Source organism: Saccostrea echinata, unplaced genomic scaffold (genome assembly GCF_033153115.1).
Source record: "Saccostrea echinata isolate AGI-Se365-2 ecotype Australia unplaced genomic scaffold, CSIRO_AGI_Sech_v1 ptg000001l, whole genome shotgun sequence".
In the NCBI taxonomy this organism is placed as follows: Eukaryota; Metazoa; Mollusca; class Bivalvia; order Ostreida; family Ostreidae; genus Saccostrea; species Saccostrea echinata.
In genome coordinates, this window is record NW_026889750.1 from 17,782,499 (window position 1) to 17,802,059 (window position 19,561).

The 19,561-nt window shown below is 31.5% G+C and overlaps 2 protein-coding genes across 2 annotated transcripts in view; both read right to left on the reverse strand.

The window, feature by feature from the left end:
* LOC133186354 (U1 small nuclear ribonucleoprotein A-like) overlaps positions 1-19,561 on the reverse strand; it is a 195,018-nt gene that overhangs the window by 65,248 nt on the left and 110,209 nt on the right. The gene's annotated exons all lie outside the window — the stretch shown is intronic.
* LOC133186240 (fatty acyl-CoA reductase 1-like) lies at positions 643-9,209 on the reverse strand. Its single transcript, XM_061321473.1, has 13 exons — positions 9,123-9,209; positions 6,992-7,239; positions 6,467-6,642; positions 5,482-5,554; positions 3,598-3,704; positions 3,021-3,198; positions 2,789-2,833; positions 2,487-2,673; positions 2,299-2,380; positions 2,122-2,211; positions 1,835-1,964; positions 1,429-1,556; positions 643-1,167 (listed from the first exon to the last, which is right to left on the reverse strand). The coding sequence occupies exons 2-13, from the start codon at positions 7,205-7,207 to the stop codon at positions 1,002-1,004; spliced, it is 1,578 nt and encodes a 525-aa protein (XP_061177457.1). The 5' UTR covers positions 7,208-7,239; positions 9,123-9,209; the 3' UTR covers positions 643-1,001.

Genomic DNA, 19,561 nt, shown 5'->3' on the forward strand with positions numbered 1-19,561 from the left:
TTATTTCTTTCTAAATTGATGAAATATATTTCTTTTGTTTTTGCGTGTATTATTTCCTTGTGCCACTGATAAAGTAATAATAATTTTACTTATTTTAGATATACATGTAATGCATTCATCCATCACTCTGTTCACTCAGATAAAATTTGGCTTTACTGCTTATGATTTTCCAAAAGAAATCTAATTCATAAATCATAATCCAAACAATTTCAGCATACCTTGCAGGACAAAATTTGTTATGGTATATAAAACTTGACAATTTTATAAAGGAATGATAGTCATTTATCCCAGCGAGAGTTATCTCTCTTCTCAGAGAATGAACCTCAAGTCCACCACGGGGGGGGGGGGGGGGGGGGGGGGGGGGGCATTTTTGCTGCTTTTCTTTTTAAACCTCAGACTTAAATCCTAATACAAACTTTTCATCCTTGTAAATTCTGATCCATTCCCCCAAATCTTGTAAGATTTCCCCCCTTCAAGTTACTAGGATTATTCCCATTGAAAAAAAAAGACTGAAAAGAAGCTTCAATAAATATGTGAAATCAATTTCCATTTCTTTCTTTGTGGCAAATCCAGATTATGGCCTTCATAAAATGCTGATATCTGAAATGGATATCTAAGGTTAAAAAAAATAATGAAAACAAATCATATTAAATGCCTCCTTTAATCCTCATTTTTTACATGACAAAAAAAAATCATAAAAATATTGACTGTACAGGATCAGGTATAAAAATACAATAAATAAGCACTAGCAATTAGAAGTGAAATTAAATAAGCCACAATTCTGATTCTGGTCTTCCTGCTTCCTTTGTCGGACATTCTAACATCAGCACCAGACCCAATATTGAAACTTGATTTGTGTCACCCGTAAAGCTTTGTCAACAGCACAGAATCCTAGGATGAATAAACAACATGTCTGGGAAAGGTCAGTAGAAATGCTTGTTATGGATTTTGCTGTCTGCATTTGGCGATCTTTTCCCAAAGTATGAGAGGTATGGATTCTTTCATTGCTTGTGTATGGTACTTGTCAACCGAAAGAATTTCACAAATCTGTTCATCAAACCAATGATAAGATACCAGAGGTTTCTGGCCAGTTCTGAGCGAGCTATTAGAGTCCTCCACAGAGCAATCAGTAGTATAGTGTTGAAACAGTACCGGATATTTCTCAATCTATATAAATAAATAGAATATCAAAATGTATTTGGTTAAGAAGAAAACTACTAGCAAGGCAACTGAGGATTCAAAAAAAAAATGAAATGTTAATATACACTTGAACATTGGTTTCTGTAATACCATGGACATGTGGAAGGGGCTGAAAGTCCCAACTACTTCTTTTTTCTTTATGTATTTTGACCTTATTATCCCTAAGTTTCATTCTTGACCCCATCAAGTTTGAGATAACAAAATTTGACTGTAAACGAGTCAACTTACTTTCTCAGGTGAGCTTTTGCAGCAGGTAGGCCTGATAAGTCTTCATTCAGAAGAAATTTCTTTGTTCCTAAGCAATAGTTCTCAATGTATGTGGGCCAGTGAAGGCCTCGTGGATCAAAGTAAAAGCACTGTAAAATAAGAATTCAACCTCTAAATAATTTACCAGAAGTGATAAACTGATTAAACAAGCTTGAATACATTTTGGAGCATTCTGACATTAAAACTGGACTAAAACCAATCATTTTAAAAAGAACTATATTGAGATGAAACAATTTTAAAATAGTTTCATCCTTTAAACAAGATGTATATTTGTTCATTATCCGATTGAAGATTTTGTTCATTATCCGATTGAAGATTTTTTTTTAAACAAACATTTCACCCCTTCCTGTAGTGACATTAGATATACCTTCTTGTCCTCTGGGGTCATGTGACTGGTCAACATGTCAAGGTTATTGTAAGACCATTCCCACGAATGCATGGTGAAGTAGGTCAGAGTTCCAATGGCTTTGTGTAATCTGTTGTAGATCTTCACCATCCTGAAATGCAACAATATACGTTATGTCACAGTTACCTCGTCATCAATGACAAGTGAATTTCAGTAACTTTACAAACATTTAATTTAATAGACACGAGTCTATTTTATCATGGAAACTATAAAGATGGTTTATAATGAGATTTCTAGTATTTTAATACCTAGGCCTCTTTCCAAGTAGACAGTAGCCCAGGTCTGCAACATAAGCTGGCAGCATGTGTTCAATAAATGTGTAGAAATCATGAAGGAACCTAAAAAAAGAGAGGGTTATTTCTAAAACTGTACTAAAACCTGCATAAATTCATTAGTAAAGTAAAATATCTGAACATCTATCTTACCCAGAGCTGGTGAGAGCTGCCTTAGGTCTTCTAAAGCAAGAATCAAGAGGCACTTTCTTCCAGAAATTCATGACAACTCCCTCTGCAAAATAAATACAAAGACAATGACAGGCAATGACCAACACTAATCAAAAGAAAAATGTTTTGTTCAAGCAATTGATCACCCTGATCTAATTATAGCAACTGACCTAATTCTCCCCAAGTGAACGGGTTGACGGAGCCAGTAGTACTGTGGTAGATAAGGCAGGAACTGGGTTTGGTTACAGCCGTGTACCAGGCGGCAGCAATGACCATATTGACTGGGATGTCCACTGGCACTATATCCGCTACACCACGATAGTCTCCCTTCATGGACCTCAATATTCCTTTCCCAGCCTGAGAATGCAATAAAAGCAAGTTTCAACAAAACTGCTTTATATAAGCATGCAGTGCTCGAGCAAAGACACACTGTTAATATCTTAATTTCAGAGATCTTTACAAGCCAACTTACTGCTACATATAATCCACTGGGGCCATTGTAGTTGTCAATCCAGCCCTAAAAAATAAAAAATTTCACCTTTTCAACTAGTGTTTAGCACTGTAAGTATCAAAATTGCAATATTTGTATAAGTTTAACATTGTGCAATGTTCTTATTTGACCAGTTACAATGTTTATGGCATTAATCAAAATCTTCTGCTTCCTCTGAGCTGAAGTCTTTTATAGCTGTGATATTAATACATACTGCGACAGGTTCTTTCCAAGAAGCCCCTACAATGGAGGGTCTGACTATAGCCAAAGGGAGATCTGAGCCTTCCTTTAATAGCAGGTGCTCAGCCAGATGTTTGGTGTATGTGTACGTGTTAGGCTTGTTGCCAATCAGTTTTGGTGTTACTAGTGTTATCATGTCATCATCCATCCATCTACATAAAAGAATAGATGTATTTTTTTCAGTCTGCCAACATTTCAAAGATTATACTGTTCAAACATGGATGCAATTCATGATGAGCACTCAGCATTGTTCTGATAAAACTATTGTAGATCACTTTTTATTCCTGAAAACTTAAATAATTTGGCTTAATTTCATAAGACGGTTTGCTCAAAAAAATTTCATTCTACTATTTAAGATAACACAGAGCAATAACCAACATTTGGGAAAATTTTGTCAAGATTAGAGTTGGAAATAAAAAAAACAATCTTGCAAAAATAAGGATTCACGAAAATCTAGTGATCTAAAGTATTGTTTTTACACATTTAAGCTAAAGACTTAAGTTGTAACATATTCAGAATAAAACTGCAATGTACATGTATAGAAAACTTACTCTAAAACATCTATCAGTTTTTGAGGTTCTACAGGGGGGTTGTATACCATTTCTTCTATAAAGGGACGATCACAGTTAGCATATGCTGTTGATATGTGTAGAAATACCTGAAAGCATTTATACATGTAGATAAGAGTAAGGCATATACAATTTTTTTTATTTACACAATTTAATGGTATAGTAGGAAAATAAACTTGGCAAATATTTTCCTAAATCAATATACATGTAAAACTTGTCAATAGCATAACACTGAAATACAGATAAAGCTTCCAAATTTAATGGATTGTGTGGATTTTAAGGACAGAAGCTGTCCACTAACCAATCTGCAAGGGACCAGTGAGGGATTCAGTGATAGGGTTATTTAATTAAATGTTCACTGTATGTAAAGAGGAATACATTTGCAGTACTTCCCACGGTAGGGGTTAAATGATATGCCTCCTTCACGAAACGATATGTACCATATAATTTTGTCTTACTATGGTTATTTTTACTATGATACATTTTGATAAAAAGAAACAAATTCCAAGTTGTTTTATGTTTTGTTTCACTAAATCCAGTAACTCAATCTATTTGCACATTGACTATAAGAAATTGATAAGAATGAATTGACTGTTTAAGATTATTCTACACACTATCAGTCCTTAAAAATTACATTTTTGAAAATTTAATCATGCTGCGTAGCATGATTTTGCCAAACCTGACTGAAAAAAATGAACCAAACCAAAACTGGAGATTTTGCATCGTATCAAACCACGAAAAAATACCACGGTGAAACATTTTACTCCTACCACCAAGCCCTCTTATCATTCTTAACTTTAAAGTGACCATTACTAGAGTGTTACTTGTGTCATAACAAGATAGTTATGAATGGATCCTATGAAACAGGAAATGTAAACATCATAATTCCCAAGGTCTCATTGCAGTTAATATCTTTAGAGTTATAGGAAATAGGAAATTTTTCTTGAGTTATCTCTCTTTTGATTCTTGCTCACAAGACACTACCTTAAAAACCCCAAGCCCCATCCCTCATCCTGATGACATGTATATGTAAAGTATAGACTCTCCCATCCCTCATCCTGATGACATATATATGTAAAGTATAGACTCTATTTCAATTTGCAATATTTTTCAAGTTGTCAAATACTGTGGAATCAGTTTAATTCATGGAGGTCTATGTTTGTGGGCAAGCAAAATTTTATTGGTTTGTGGGGACGTAATTTCATGGGTAACTCGTATATACAGAAGATTCAATGAATAAATATTTGACAAAATAATTGTTCGTGGGTATATATATTTATGGATAAGGGTGTCCCATGAACATTGGTCCCCCATGAACACTGATGATTCCACAGTAGTTCTTTATTAGAGAAATTCATTGAAGTTAAATTTATGTTCAGACAAGTAAATTTCCTTGTCACTTGTCCAATTGGACAAGTAAGAAAAAAATGTTAAGTTGAGCCCTGAATAAAATTCATATCCAACTACAAAAAACTGAATATCTTCTATATATTTTTATAATTAAAATTCACCTGAAATACATGAAATTTACTTTGAAAAAAATTAGTTGTGTTTATAATTCCAGAGAGCCCTTCATGGTATGACCTTGAGTAAAATTAACCCATGCTATGCTCAACATTCATCCTTTAATACAAGGGAGAAGAGTCTCTGTATGGCACTGAAATACTAGGAAGTGAGCACATCATCAGAGCATGTATTTTTTTTTTAGGGAAGTTAAAAAGACTTAATATAAGGAAATACAATGTATTTAAATAAAATTCAGAAGGTTCCCTGAATAAATATGTTAATCAGTAATCACATTATCAAAACATTCAGAAATTTACTTTTGTATTTAACAGAGAACAGAAAAGATACTTTCTTGCTTACCTCAAGATGTTTAAACTGTCTACATAAGATAACCATTTTTCTTACTGCCACTACATTCATCTCCACTGCAACCCTGTAGAAACATTACAGTCTTATAGAAGTCTTACAAAGAAGAACTCTTACATTTAACATGTTTAACATGTTGAACAGGCAATAGTTAGAGAATGTGTATCAATTTAGTACAGTTAATTGTATGCTATGAAATATTTAGCATAAGTCAAGATTTTCCTTTATATTGTATACTAGTATATACTTTTAAAAAAATTTAACCGAGTTAAATTTCCTATGTACTGTCAAGATGAATCTCAGTTAATCAAATCAATTCATTTATCTCATGTATTCATTAAAAGTATTTTATCTAATGTATTCATTAAAAGTTACAGTATAGGTAAAGGCAAGTGAATACTGCTTGTTATTACTGCATTTTTTATTCTTTATCCAATATCCATACCAACTAGCAATGAGTTTGTGCTACTAAAGATAAAGGGGGGGGGGGGGTTGGGGGGAATTACACCTCAAGATGATTGATTATTTTCTATGTCCATATACAATATTTAGTGATGTACCGATTAATCGATTAAATCGATTATCTAATCGAAATGGCCCCCGATTATAGATAATAGATGATAATTTTGATAATCGATTTATCAAAATATTAGTTAAAATCAAATTATTTCCTATGAATTTTTATTCATTCTTCTTTGAATTTAACTAAACCCTAAATAATAATGTAATAAATGAATCCAATGATACAAAATATATCAAAAATGTATTTTAGAAATCACTCTAGAATTATTTACCAATTTATTCTTCATTGAAAAATGAAGAAATTTAATACTTGAAATCAATTGATTATTAATAATTAGTGCATCCAATTATTCTGACAATCAATTATGAAAAAAATTCCGATTTCCTATCACTAACAATATTTTCAATACTTATGGGGAATCAAATGATAAAAAAATGACTTTCAGGCAAACCTTACCTCAAATGTTCATCAAATCTTATGGTAGCAGCACTATGAAACACTATATTCACATTGTCACAGAGTAATTTTAGATCGTCTGGTTTTATTCCTAGTTCAGGTAACGTTATATCACCGTAAATGGGGACTAATTTCTCATGAAAGTTAGGCTGTTCCTTCCTCAGCTTGTCATAGACCTACAATGATTTCAAATTGATTTGACCCCAAGAAAATAAGTGATTTCACAGTAATGTGTGTGGATAAAAATGGTAACTTTCTATTCAGTTTCATATAGCAAAATTCAAGAAAACTAATTTTCTTCATATTATACAATACAGTCAAACCTCGTTATCTCGAACTCGAAGGGCCGAGAAAATACTTCGAGATAACTGAGGATTCAAGATATCCAGGGTAAAATACTTAAGGAATAAGCAGTTGGGACTCCAAAATCACTTCGACATATCCATGGTATTCGAGATATCCATGTTCGAGATACCGAAGTTCAACTGTATTTTGTTTTACATAGTACATACAAAAGCTACTTACAGGACATTTACAAATTTCTTCCACTCGCTGATCAATGTCTTGAGATTTCTTTGGTCTCATTAACATGAAAATTTTGTTCACATTTGGACAACTCCTTAACAGTTTTTCAATGAGCACTTTCCCTATGAACCCTGAAGCTCCAGTCAAGAAAACATTTTTCCCAGCATAGTACTCCCCTATTGTTGGGAGTCTGGAATAAGATTCCATGGTCGACATCAGTCTATTCAAGTATTTTTTCTCTTCAAATTCTGAAATAAAACCAAAAAATAACATTTTTCCCTATAGTTTGAACAACCAAACACTTTCCAACATTTGGATAAATTAAGATTTTTTTTTATAAATTTAATTATAAAATTTCACTCAACTTATATTATTTGTTCCTCATTCATTAAGAATTATTTTCCTTCATGTTTAAATAGTTAAATGTTTACTCAGAATAACAGGGCAGACTAGACACACAGAGAAGGATGTTAATTAAGAACATATAAAGGGCGGAAAAGTTTTGAACAGGAAACTAATATTAATTAGACTGTGTTAAATATCTCAATACCTGAATTCCAGGTACCCAAGTAATAACAATAGTTGGAAGATGTATATACACTTATTCTATCACAAAAGTTTTTCACCAAGTATATGGAACAGATTATAAAAACAAATTGAATCCAGTTTTACCCAAATCAGCCCAGTGACATTATCACATACAAACTTTGCCATAATAGGTCCTAAAATGCAGTTCTAATTTGCATTTTATGTTTGTCAAAATGAATCTTTTATCACTATAATCACACTAACATAGGTCTATGACACAATATGAACTGCTATAGTCTGTCTCACTGTACCCAGGACATCACTTTTTGCATTATATTTCAAAATACATATTAAATACCTTGGCTTTTAAACTAGGTTCAATCAATAGATCATCCCCCACCCCCAAACCCCTGCTTTGATAGGCCAAAATTTACATTCAATTTGTAAAATTTCTATAGAATTTCAAAAATCATTTCATACATGTTTGTTTCAAGTTATCCAATTAGACTAAAAATTATTTGGAAATAATGACATTTAAATGTTTAATGATTATTATTTTTTTTTTTTTTTAAAAAAACAAGTCAAAATTCATTTGATATTGTTTTAAATAAAATTTGATATTGTTTTAAATAAAATTTGGTAGAAGCACTCATATGGGACAGACTTTAAAGCTATATGGCATATCTGAGCTAAAAATTAAAATATAAGATTGAGTGCATATAAACATGACATATATTAATTACGTTCAAATTAAAATTATCACCGATTTTGAACTCGAATAACCTCAAGTTTTTATAGTATATCGACTTTAAACTGTGTCTGTTATTTAAATGCGGAGTCGGTAAATAAATCAGTTCTTGTTTTAAATTTTTAATATTTTTGAAACATATTTGATTTAAATTGTGTTATTTTACAGGAAAGTCCTATCCTTATATAAAGTAATTAAACAAAAAGATCTTTTTAATTTTAGAGAATCTGAACTTATAAAAAATAAGCCATATATGACTTTAAGCCTTCATCTGATCTAATGCCAGTTTATGTGAATTTATTTTGATTACTCTTTGCTTTTGTTGTTGGGTATTATAATTGATTCATTCCAACTTTTGTTCCAATTTTGATTTTTAAATGCCAGGAATCTATTGAGCATTTCGCAACGTTAACATTAAGTTTAATATATTTGGCATACTGAACAAAACAAATCCAAAGTTTTTCCCAAAATATAGGACAAATAGAATATTTATTGAAATTCAGATATTTCGATGGTTCAAAGCTCGACCTTTGACTGGGTATTTGTAGTGGACTAGGCTATAGCAACTAAAAACAGAAGGGGAATAACTCTTATTTGTGATTGTCACCGGATTTCTAATCTCAATATCCATGAAACGGGGAATCCGGCTAAATTGACCTTTACCAGTTATCTTAATTTAGGCAAATTCGATCTTATAAGGAAACTGTCATCATATACAAGAATTCATTGAAGACGTGGATGTGCCGGTGGCGGCCCAGCCCATGTCTACTTTCACATCACATAGCAGCGTACATCAAATTCCTGGTGGTTTCACCCACGTCTACGCTACATCAGTAGAAAAAAATCTGACTTTACCTGGAAAAACATTAAATCATAATTCCTTTTAAAGTTTTATCACTGATTGCAGTAAACTCTCATATCGCAGACTGATGACATGCATCTGTGCAGTGACCAAAAGTGTACGTTTCTGATTGGTCAATTTCTCCGCCTCATATTTAACTGGTTCCTTATCGATCTAAACTGGTCCTCAAATGCGAAGTCCAAAGTGATACGATAAACCTTCATAATTCCGTAATCCCAATACTATCCTAATAGGAAAGAGAAGTAATTTACATGCAGTTATTGACTTAATTTTTTTTCCAATAATATGTCTATACTATTTAAAATATTATGCAAATAATAAGATTATTGCATCTAGTGATTTACGTACATTTTTAAAGTGCAAAAAGGTCAAGTTTTCCACTTACCCCCCTTATCTTTTTATGCCCCCGTATCGGGGGTATATAGTTTTTGCCCTGTCCGTCCGTCTAGCTGTCTGTTTGTCCACAAAAACTTTAACATTGCCCAACCTTTGATTGGTTGGAGCTATGGCTTTCGTATTTCACATGTGTATTCCTTGTGACAAGACCTTTTTTTGGGCACCATCATATTTGACCTTGACCTTGGAGTTTGACCCAGTTTTGCAAAATTTTACCGAATTTTAACCTTGGACCACAGGCGTTTGTTTCATACAGTTCGATAGTTTCTACTATTACAATAAAACAAGGCTTGTGTTGTGTTGTGTTGTATAGTAGAAAACTAGCTTACTGTATGAAACAAACGAATGTGCCTTGGCCACAACTTTTGAACGGTTGGTGCTAGGGCTTTAATTCATACTTCACATATGTAATCCTCATGACAAGACCTTCCTTTGGATACTACAAACTTTGACCTTTAACTTTGACCTTGGAGTTTGACCTACTTTTGAAAAACTTTAACCTTTGCCATAACTTTTGAACAAATGGTGCTAGGGTTTTCACACTTCACATATGTAATCCTTGTGACAAGACCTTACTTGTGATACTAACAACTTTGACCCTTTGACCTTAACCTTGTCTCTTTGACCTTGGAGTTTGACATACTTTTGGAAAGCTTTAACCTTGGACATAAATTTTGAACGGTTGGTGCTAGGGATTTCATATGTGTATTTGTGAGAAGGTCTTTCCTTGGGCACCATTAATTTTGAACATTTGACCTTGACCTTGATGTTTGATTTACTTTTGAAAAACTTTAACCTTTTCCATATCTTTTCAACAGTTGCTGCTAGGGCTTTCATGTTTCACAGATAAGACCTTACTTTGGGTACCAACATATTTGATTTGGATTTGAGAAAGTTTAACCTTTGCTATAAGTTGCCATACGGGCGCATCAGTGTTTCCCAAAGACATCTCGTTTGCATTAAGTTTTAGATATGGAAGTAAAGATTAAGGGGATAATGAGAAAAAAAGGCTGGTTTGATAGGAAATTTTTTTTCATTAGTATGCGTTTTAGCATTCAGCATCAATACAACCTGTACAAGCTGTTTTACAAATTTCTGTTACAATTTGTGTGTGAGGGGGTGTGTGTGTGTGGGTGTGGGTGTGTATCCTATGTCTAAATATCCTAAATTACAGAATTTTATATTTGGATGTACATAATATTTTTGTAACAAAAAAATTTCCGATTATTACACATTGCATTACATTCAAGTAAGTAGTGAAAGTCATCTCCAATTTGATTATTATTGCACAGATAACACACTCTTTATTCCGTATTATATAGAGTGAATTTATATGTAGCTGTCAAGTTACTCAATACCTTTTACGTGGCCGGGTAAAATCGTGACTAAATCGGATTGTGATCTATCATGGCTTTATGTCCACTTTTTGTGAATGTGATATGATTGTGTAAATGTGGATGACATTTTGTCATTTTTTTGTGATAAATTGGAAGTATTCAGAGGGTGCTTGGCCTGAAGGAAAAAAAGAAAAAAATATATACATGTACACAGAAAAATTGAATGAAATCAAGGAAAAGAATACAGCGTGTTATAAAAAAGAAGAGTGATCGTTCAAAATAATAAAAATAAATGTTATTTTATTGTTGTTCTGTAGAAATTCGATTTGGTCTATATAGATTTTGAAGAACTTTTATTATTATTAGTTCGCCAATAAACGACACATTAACGAATTGTCCACATAACTTACGGAAAAGTTAGTCTCAGCACTGATAGGATTTATCATAAAGTTCTAAACTAAGTAATTCAATAATTTGACAAACTTCTACTAGTGAAGGGCCGATTGTCGCCGACGATCGATTGTCGGTCGTTAGGAGCTCTTCGATGCTACTAATCGATTACAAAATAAATGTCGCCGACATCGCTGACCAAAAATAATATTGTATTACTTTATTTTTATTACCAAATCCATATGCAAAGAGTTTTAAAGTAGTGATGAATGTTTAAAATATCGAAGGTATCCATGCAAGCAGCAATGTTGATATTTACCGCCATCTTTGAATATAGGGTCAGACTAATAACAGAAAAATGGACAATATTAGGAGGATTTACTATACACAGGAAAACATTAATAGTACAGACGATCTGTAAACGTTATTATAATCAAGCACACTAGTCCAAATTCTGGATAACTACTTTTTAATCTTGTAATTCCAGAAAATAAATATATGTAATGCAAGGTGAGACTAATATCAGTAATATTCCCATTCAATATTTTTAATGAGATTTTTAAAAAGTAAATTCCCATTCAATATACATTTTTTTAAGTAAAGAAATTCTATTTTCTACTTTATTAAAAGAAAAACTTAAAGAACATTCATGAATATAATTCATTAAATTTTTTGTAAAAATCTTAACTTAAATCTGAATAAGTTTAAGTTTGTTATATTTATTTCATTTAAGTTAAAAATTCGATTATAATCGATTAATAATCGATTATGCACAGCCGATTATTACCGATAATCGATTATGATTTTTTCCCGATTTCCCATCACTAACTTCTACATTAATAAACAAATAAAATCTCTTATAGCATATAATAAATACATGTAATCAGTGGCGGATCCAGGAATCTTGAAGGGGGAGGGACCAGTTTAGGGTCGGGGTAGGGGCCCACAGCCACTGATATATTGAATCTTATGTATGTTTTGGACACAAAAGGGGGCCCCCTCTAAATCCGCCAGTGATAATACATATTATAATGATTCTTTGAATGAAAAGAGGCATATGACTCATATGGCCTTTTCATTCAAAACAGTCAAGGTTTTCCATCCCTAATAGGACCAAATTCTCTATCCTTAAATGTCCATCACGTACATAATACTCTGATATTAATGTAAAGTATTTTACAGTCGAAAAGGATTTACAAGAGAAAGTTTCAAAATGTAATTTTAAAACTAAGGTGTAATTAATTAACAAAGATTGCATTGAAGTCTATGGGAACAAGCGATTTTTAAAAATAAGAATTCAAATAATAAGAATATCAATAAATATTGTAGTGGAAAGATGAATTAAAACATAAGAAATAGAATGACAATTTAAAACTTTTTTTACCAGGTAAGTTTTTTAAATTGATTTTTTTATTAATTAAAAACAAAGGGAGATAACTCTTACCAAAATCCAAAGTCATAATAAGGACACATCCCACCCTTACACACTTATAGTAATAAATGGGAATTATGTCTAAATATGCTGAGTATTCAACCCCTACACATCTGTTATGTACTCAATTTCATTTAATCTACTCAGTCGGTAGAGCGCTCGCTCCGTGATCGGGAGGTCGTGAGTTCGAATCTCGGCCGCGACTGACGTAAGTCGATAAAAAATGGGTAGCAACTGTTCCTTCGCCATGCGCTCGGCACTTTGAAGTGAAAGTTGCGGATCCTTCGGATGAGACCTTAAAAACCGAGGCCCCGTGTCACGGCAGGCGTTGGCATGATAAAGATCCCTCATTGCTCATGGCCCTGAGTGCCGATTAAAGGTCAAAATTTGAAGCCCTTCACCGATATATTGTGACGTCTCTATATGAGTGAAAAATTCTCGATTGGGACGTTAAACTACATACAATCAACCAATCAATCATTTAATCGATTGCAATTAGGGATAGAATATCTTAATATGAATGAAAAGTTAACTTACTTTCAGTGGTCGTATACTGGTAAATGATTCCAAATCTATACAGCAAGACTGTCCCTGTAACTACTAACTGCTATCTTGACTCCGGACAAAAAAAGGGTGAAAGGATTTTAAAGCGGGAAAATATCAAGCAATGGTTACTTTTACTGTGTTATTTATTCAAGGTTAAAAGGTAAGTTATAATTTTAGAACTCAAGAGCCGATTTCTAGAGTTTAATTACATCTAGTTGTTCATAAATTAATTAAATGGTTAACATACAAATCATATTCATTTTAAATCAAATTAAAATTTTTATAGAAAGTTACAGAAATTAAATGATGTCACATTATCTTTTTTTTTTTTTTTTTAATAATGACTGCTCAAACTATTATGTATAACAGTTATAATAATAGACGGCCGCATGCCAATTGTAATGTAATACTTACCGGTATATATTAATAGAGTGAAATACATGCATGTTTACATCTAATACAATACAAAAACAAAAGATTGGCATTCTAAAGAGAAAGAGTTAAGTCTGGAAGAAAATTGCTGTAAATATTTTAAAGAAAAGGAAATGTAGCCAAAAATGCGACTTTTATGGTGTCATGAAAAGCTGAAGTGCACCATGTTATGGTCTACTGAAAATATTTGGGAATACTTTTTCGGATGAAAGTAATGGTCGATTGAAAGCGTAGATCCCCATGCAGGAAGCACGACAAACTGGATGTGCTATTTGGGTTCGACCCTTGGTACAACGGCAGCTGTGGATGGGAATGTAAATGCCATTGAAGATCAAGATAGTAGAAAAAAAAAAACGGTTTATTACTCTTCTTAAGGATATCAGGAATTTCACTATAAAAAAAACAAAACAAAACAAAACAAAAACAAAAAATTACTAGCTTAACTTGTTTATACGAATTCTAAATAAATATATTGCCTTGAAAGAGTGAATTGTCTGTTGAAGTCCTAGAGAATAAAGAGAAAGGGTGAACGACAGACAGTAAAGGGATTCAATTGATTTTCCGGATGAGTACTTTTGAAATAGGTTCATTTTTGCCTGATTTTCACAACCTTTGAGGACACATACATCATCACTCATGAATGCTTATGATACTGTGCATGGTCCATACATTACAAATGAAGAAAGGTATTTAAAGAGATAAGATAAGAAAGAAATTTAAAATTTTATTCGTGGTCCATTTTCAATAAATTGAGAAGGTGAAGACAACAGTGATCAATCTCACAAACCAAAACACAGACCCTTAGCAACACCAGAGTGGGATCAGGTGCCTAGGAGAATTAAGCATCCCCTGTCGACCGGTCACACCCGCTGTGATCCTTCTGTATTGATCAGGTTAATCAGTTATTGATCAGGAGTAATCCATAGTCAAAATTAAATTAGAATGAAAAAATGCCCAAAGATTTGGTATGAAACACTTCGACCTAAAGTTTGTATTTGCAAACAAGGTCATTGCACTGCATGACGACTTCACAAAAATTGTCAATGGGAAACTCCAGCATCTTTTTAATATCAACTTCAGTACTTGATTGAATATTTACATAAATATTATAAAATTGAATGTTATATAAATATGTTTAGATGACAGATCACAACATAAATTCCAGTTCCATTTTTATTGAAGAAGGTTGTTTTTGATGTCAAAAAGCCCAGGTCTTTAATTGTGAGGGAAGGTTGCATACAGCATTGGAAAATCATACGTTTTGATGTTGTTGATTTTAGACAATGTGATTTCAAACTAAATTTTCCTAAAGTTCTTTGGAATTTCTGAGAACCAACAATTCATTTATTTATACCACTTCTTGAATATGGTGTAGCACAGTTCATCTGAAGTTTCTCCTTGATAGCCGTTAATATTTTTTCAAAGATGATAGTATACGCATACTGGACCTTGTAAGGTATCTTTGATTTTAAGGATTTTTATGAAGTTTTGGAATACAGTATAGGTACGGTAACTCAAATTTAAAAGTATTTAAAAACAAAACATGATATTGGAAGGATTTCAACATTTGAAATGCAACTGTGAGCATAAGTTGGATTGTGAAAGTTCCTTTAAAATGCAGTTGTTCAGTAGTAATGAACCTTAAAAACAAAGACAATGTTGTTACAAGCTTTGTCAGCTGGAACTATTACATATTATTTATGTATAGTCTTTCTAATTAATTTGCTAATTCATGTGCAAATCAATACTTCAATTATACTAAAAACGAAAGGATACATTGTACGCATTTTGGGCACAGATTTGATGTTAATATTTTCAAACATTTTCGGTATAATGTCATGACTTACATGTTGCCAGAGCATTTCAGACCGATATATTATAGAGGAGTGTTTAGAAACTTCTTTCATCTGAAAATTATTAAAAATTACGGGACGCGTTTGATTGACATACATCCTTTCATTTTCACGAAGGAAAATTTATCCATAATATTTAAGAAAAGAAGAAAATTTGTTTTGCATTAATGAAAAATATTAAATATAATGTAATGAAATTGGTTGAGACGTTGTGATGATGTTGTTTAATATACTAAATAAGAGTTTTGTCTGTGAGCATTAAGATGATGTCCCTCAATTGCAGAGGGTTAGGTTCTATAGAGAAAAGAAGAGATGTATTGAACTTCCTTAAACAAAAGCAATATTCAATTTATTTCTTACAAGATACACATTTTACTGTAAAAGATTATGAACAAATTAGAGCTTTTTGGGGATTTAACGTTTATTTTTCTCCTGGAAAATCTGATGCCAGAGGCACAGCAATACTCCTAAATAATAATTTTGAACATAATGTTAAAAGTGAATTGAGAGATGAGGAGGGAAACTATATTATACTTGAAATTAATGTGTGTAACAAATATGATTTTTTTTACTTATTAACCTATATGGTCCAAACAAGGACTGTCCAGATTTTTTTCAATTTATTTCTGACATCATTTCAAATTTTGATGGTGAATTTGTTATCACTGCTGGTGACTTTAATCTTGTTCAGGATCCAAATCTAGACTATTAAAATTATAATCAAGTTAACAATAAAAAATCTAGAGATGTTGTTTTAAACATAAAGGAAGCAAACAATCTTACAGATCCCTGGAGGGTGAAATACGAGACACTCCGAAGGTATACACGGTTCAAAAATAATCCAATAAAAAAAGCTAGACTAGATTTTTTCTTAATATCAAATGAATTAATGCCTTTTGTAGAAAAAGTTAATATAAGTCCCGGCTACAGATCTGACCATTCTATTGTTGAGCTGTTTATATGTTTTTCAAATTTTGTAAAAGGGAAAGGATTTTGGAAATTTAACAATTCCTTGCTTACAGATAAAAAATATATTGAGCTTGTAAAGGACATAATTATTATACTTAAAAAACAATATATGGCTTCTCCTTACAATCCTATTGCTATTAATGAAAAAGAAAATGAAATTATTTCTTTCCAAATTGATGACCAACAATTTTTTGAGCAATTACTTTTAAGCATAAGAGGAGCTACAATTAGTTACTGTTCAAGAAAGAAAAAAGAAAAGGAAAATAAAGTCAAAAAATTAGAAGAAGAAATATCTCAATTAGAAAGTAATAGAAATACTGAAAATTCACCTGAAATTATAGAAAAGTTGGAACATTCAAAAAGAAAATTGGAAGATATACGAAAAGAATACATTAAAGGTCTGTTTGTGAGAACAAAAGTTAAGTGGATAGAAGAAGGGGAAAAGCCGACAAAGTATTTTTTAAGTTTGGAAAAAAGAAATTTTATAAACAAAACAGTAACCAAACTAGTTCAAGATGTGGTAATATAATAACAGAACAATCTGAAATTTTAACAGAAATTGAAACCTTTTATAAAAATCAATATGCATGTTGTGATGATAAACTAAATGATATCGACTTGAAAAGCATTTTAAATATGGAATATGTTAAAATATTAAATAAAGAATCATGGTATCAGTCAGAAGGTGTAATAACCAAAGCCGAAGCTTTAACAGCATTGAAAAACATGAAAAATGACAAAAGCCCAGGAAGTGATGGATTTACAGCTGAGTTTTACAAATTTTTTTGGAAAGATATTGGACAGTTCCTTATTAGATCAATTAACTATGGATTTCAAAAGGGAGAATTATCTACCACTCAGAAACAAGGAATTATATCAATTTTACCAAAAGGAGAAAAATCGAGAGAATATTTAAAAAAATTGGCGACCAATATCATTGCTTAATGTTTCATACAAATTTGCTTCTGCTTGCATTGCAAATAGAATTAAAGGTGTATTAGATTATCTTATACATGACAATCAAAAAGGTTTTCTGAAGAATAGATTTATTGGTGAAAATACACGCATAATTTATGACATACTTCACAGTGCAAAGACAAGAAATATACCAGGAATTATTTTACTTACTGATTTTGAGAAGGCTTTTGACTCAGTGTCATGGAAATTTATGTACAAAACACTGAAGTTTTTTTAACTTTGGACCTGATCTTATTAGATGGATACATGTATTATTTAATCAAACTCAACTATGTGTAATCCAAAATGGTATATTTTCATCATTTTTCAAAATAGGGAGGGGTTGTCGCCAAGGAGATCCTGTCTCTCCATATATATTATATATATATATATATATATATATATATATATATATATATATATATATATATATATATATATATATATATATATTTAACCTGTGTGTAGAGATTATGGGATACATGATTAGACAAAATAAATATATAAATAAACAATATGAAGGGAATGAAAATAGGTGAGGAAAAAATATATTGTTTACTTCAATATGCAGATGACACAGTAATGTGTTTAGATGGTTCAGAAAAAAGCCTAAAAAGTGCTTTAGATCTTCTTTTTCAATTTTCAAAATTTTCAGGACTTAAACCAAATATTACTAAAACAAAAGCTATATGGATAGGTTCTGAAATAAATTCCAGAAACACATTATGTAATGAAATAGGACTTCAGTGGACAGTGGAACCGTTTACAGTCCTCGGCATTACATACACTGCTGATCTAAAAAATATGGAACAGCTAAATTTTGTGAAATGTTTTCAAAACATTAAAAAGGAAACAATATCATGGTCAAAAAGAAATATATCTCCATTAGGGAAAGTTACAGTAATAAAGAGTTTATTTTTATCAAAACTTACACATTTGTTTACTGTTCTCCCAAAGCCAAACAAAAAGTGGATTAAAGATTTGGAAAAACATTTTTATAAATTTATATGGAACAATAAAACAGAAAAAATCTCAAGAAAAACAATGCAACTTTCCAAAGAGAATGGTGGTCTTAAAATGACCAATATTGACCGTTTTATTAAATCTTTAAAATTAACTTGGATCAGAAGATTACTATTTACAAAGTGTAGTTGGATCCCACTGTTCACTGAAATAACAAAATGTAATATTGTAAACCTGTCCCATTTTGCCAGAATATTCAAAAGCTAAAGCAAAGAATACACAAAATAGCTTTTGGAAAGAAGTACTGTATGTATTTTCAAAATTCTTAAGTCTTATAACATGTAACTCGAACCAAGGAGATATTTTGTTGGAACCTCTGTGGTATAATAATAAAATTATGACTCAAAATAAGTATGTTTTTTCAAGGCCATTGTATGAAAAGGGATTTATTGTAGTTGGTGATTTATTTGACAGTTATGGTAACTTTATACGCTTTGATGATCTTGTTAAAGAATTTTCTTTAAAAGTCCCTTTTACCATATACGAAGGCATAAAAAGGGCAATTTTGCATTCTTGGCCAAATGTTAGAAATGTTGGTATAAATTCTGTCACACGACCTTATCAGCCAAAATTTGTGGAAATCGTCAATAAAGATAAAAAAGGTTCTAAAACAATTTATGATACGTATTTGTCATTACATGTATATACTTCACCAAAGTGTGAATCAAAATGGGCTAAAGAACTGCAGTTACAGCAGGATTTTAATTGGAAATTAATTCATAAAAAATATTATTCAATAACAAAAGGCACAAGGCTTTTATGGTTTAATTTTAGAATCATACATAGGATTCTTGGTACAAATAAGTATTTGTTTTTGTCAAAAATGAGAGAAAATAATCTATGTTCTTTATGTCAGCAAAATGTTGAATCAATTGTTCATATTTTCTTTTATTGTCCTAAAGTTAACCCATTGTGGTCTCTTCTAGAAGATTGGATATTTGAAAAAACTGGAAAAATAATAAGATTTGATGTGTGCACAGTTATACTTGGTTCTTCTAAAGAAGACACAATTATTAATCTTATATTGCTACTTATTAAACAGTACATTTTTCAACAATCAAGAAAAAACCAAAATATAACTATCCAAAATATCATTA